The 812-nt window shown below is 38.5% G+C and overlaps 1 protein-coding gene across 1 annotated transcript in view; it reads left to right on the top strand.

Moving 5' to 3' along the window:
* Positions 1–766, top strand: part of LOC108625450 (cilia- and flagella-associated protein 298) — a gene marked incomplete at its 3' end in the record, with an annotated part of 2,414 nt that extends 1,648 nt beyond the window's left edge. Inside the window, exons 3-4 of the mRNA XM_018025501.1 lie at positions 379–464; positions 596–766. Of these exons, the coding sequence (XP_017880990.1) occupies positions 379–464; positions 596–766 (257 nt within the window). The remainder of the gene's footprint in view (positions 1–378; positions 465–595) is intronic.
* Positions 767–812: the final 46 nt, after the last annotated feature.

The raw sequence follows: 812 nt of genomic DNA on the forward strand, positions 1-812 counted from the left end.
ATAAAAAATGAGCTATAGAAATATAAAATATATTAGTGAAAAATGAACTTTTATTGAAAGAATTGATATTCAACATTAATCTGATAATCTCATTCGACTTCTATTGATGGATTAATTTATGTTTACGCTAAATTGCTTGCACGAATTATGCGAATAGACGATGTTTTCCTTCTAAGGGAAGGAGCTAACGATGTCGTTTGTTTTATGCTTGCGTTTACTTACTTATGCAAATGCACAGTTATCGGGAACGGTGCGTTACAATGCCAATGCGAAATTGGCTTAGTCGTGATTTTTTGTTGCCTCGAATGGGCTTGTAATCGTAGCATTAATTGCTCCCCGTATTTAACGGAACATTCCCGAGCAGTTTCCATGTTTCAGGCCGCAGGAACGGCAGACAGCCTACTGCGAAGATGCAGGAGGTTTTGCATAAAACGATTGAGCAAGCACGAGCTATGGTGTCGAAGGTAATTTCTACCCCGCATATGCTGCTTCTTTTTCCTCTATAGGGCATTGGCGATGGATTTTCTTTCTGTCCTCTTCTCTTAACGGCCTTATCAATATGTTCTTGATCGGTTTTTCATCTTGACTATCGCAGAAATTGGTGCAACAAGACCAACTGGTGACACAAAAAGTTGTACAAGAGGCATTGGATATCTTAAGAGGTGCGGTGACGATTGTGTATCCGATGGGACTTCCCCCTCATGATATTATTCGACAAGAATTTGAAAACAATGAAGATTTGTCCGGAACTCAAGCATCACTCGAGGTAATGTTATATATGTCTGGGATTTATTATTTTCATTTCAATAAAT

This window comes from Ceratina calcarata, unplaced genomic scaffold, assembly GCF_001652005.2.
Source record: "Ceratina calcarata isolate Rehan_Ccalc_2016 unplaced genomic scaffold, ASM165200v1 scaffold353.2, whole genome shotgun sequence".
Classification (NCBI taxonomy): domain Eukaryota; kingdom Metazoa; phylum Arthropoda; class Insecta; order Hymenoptera; family Apidae; genus Ceratina; species Ceratina calcarata.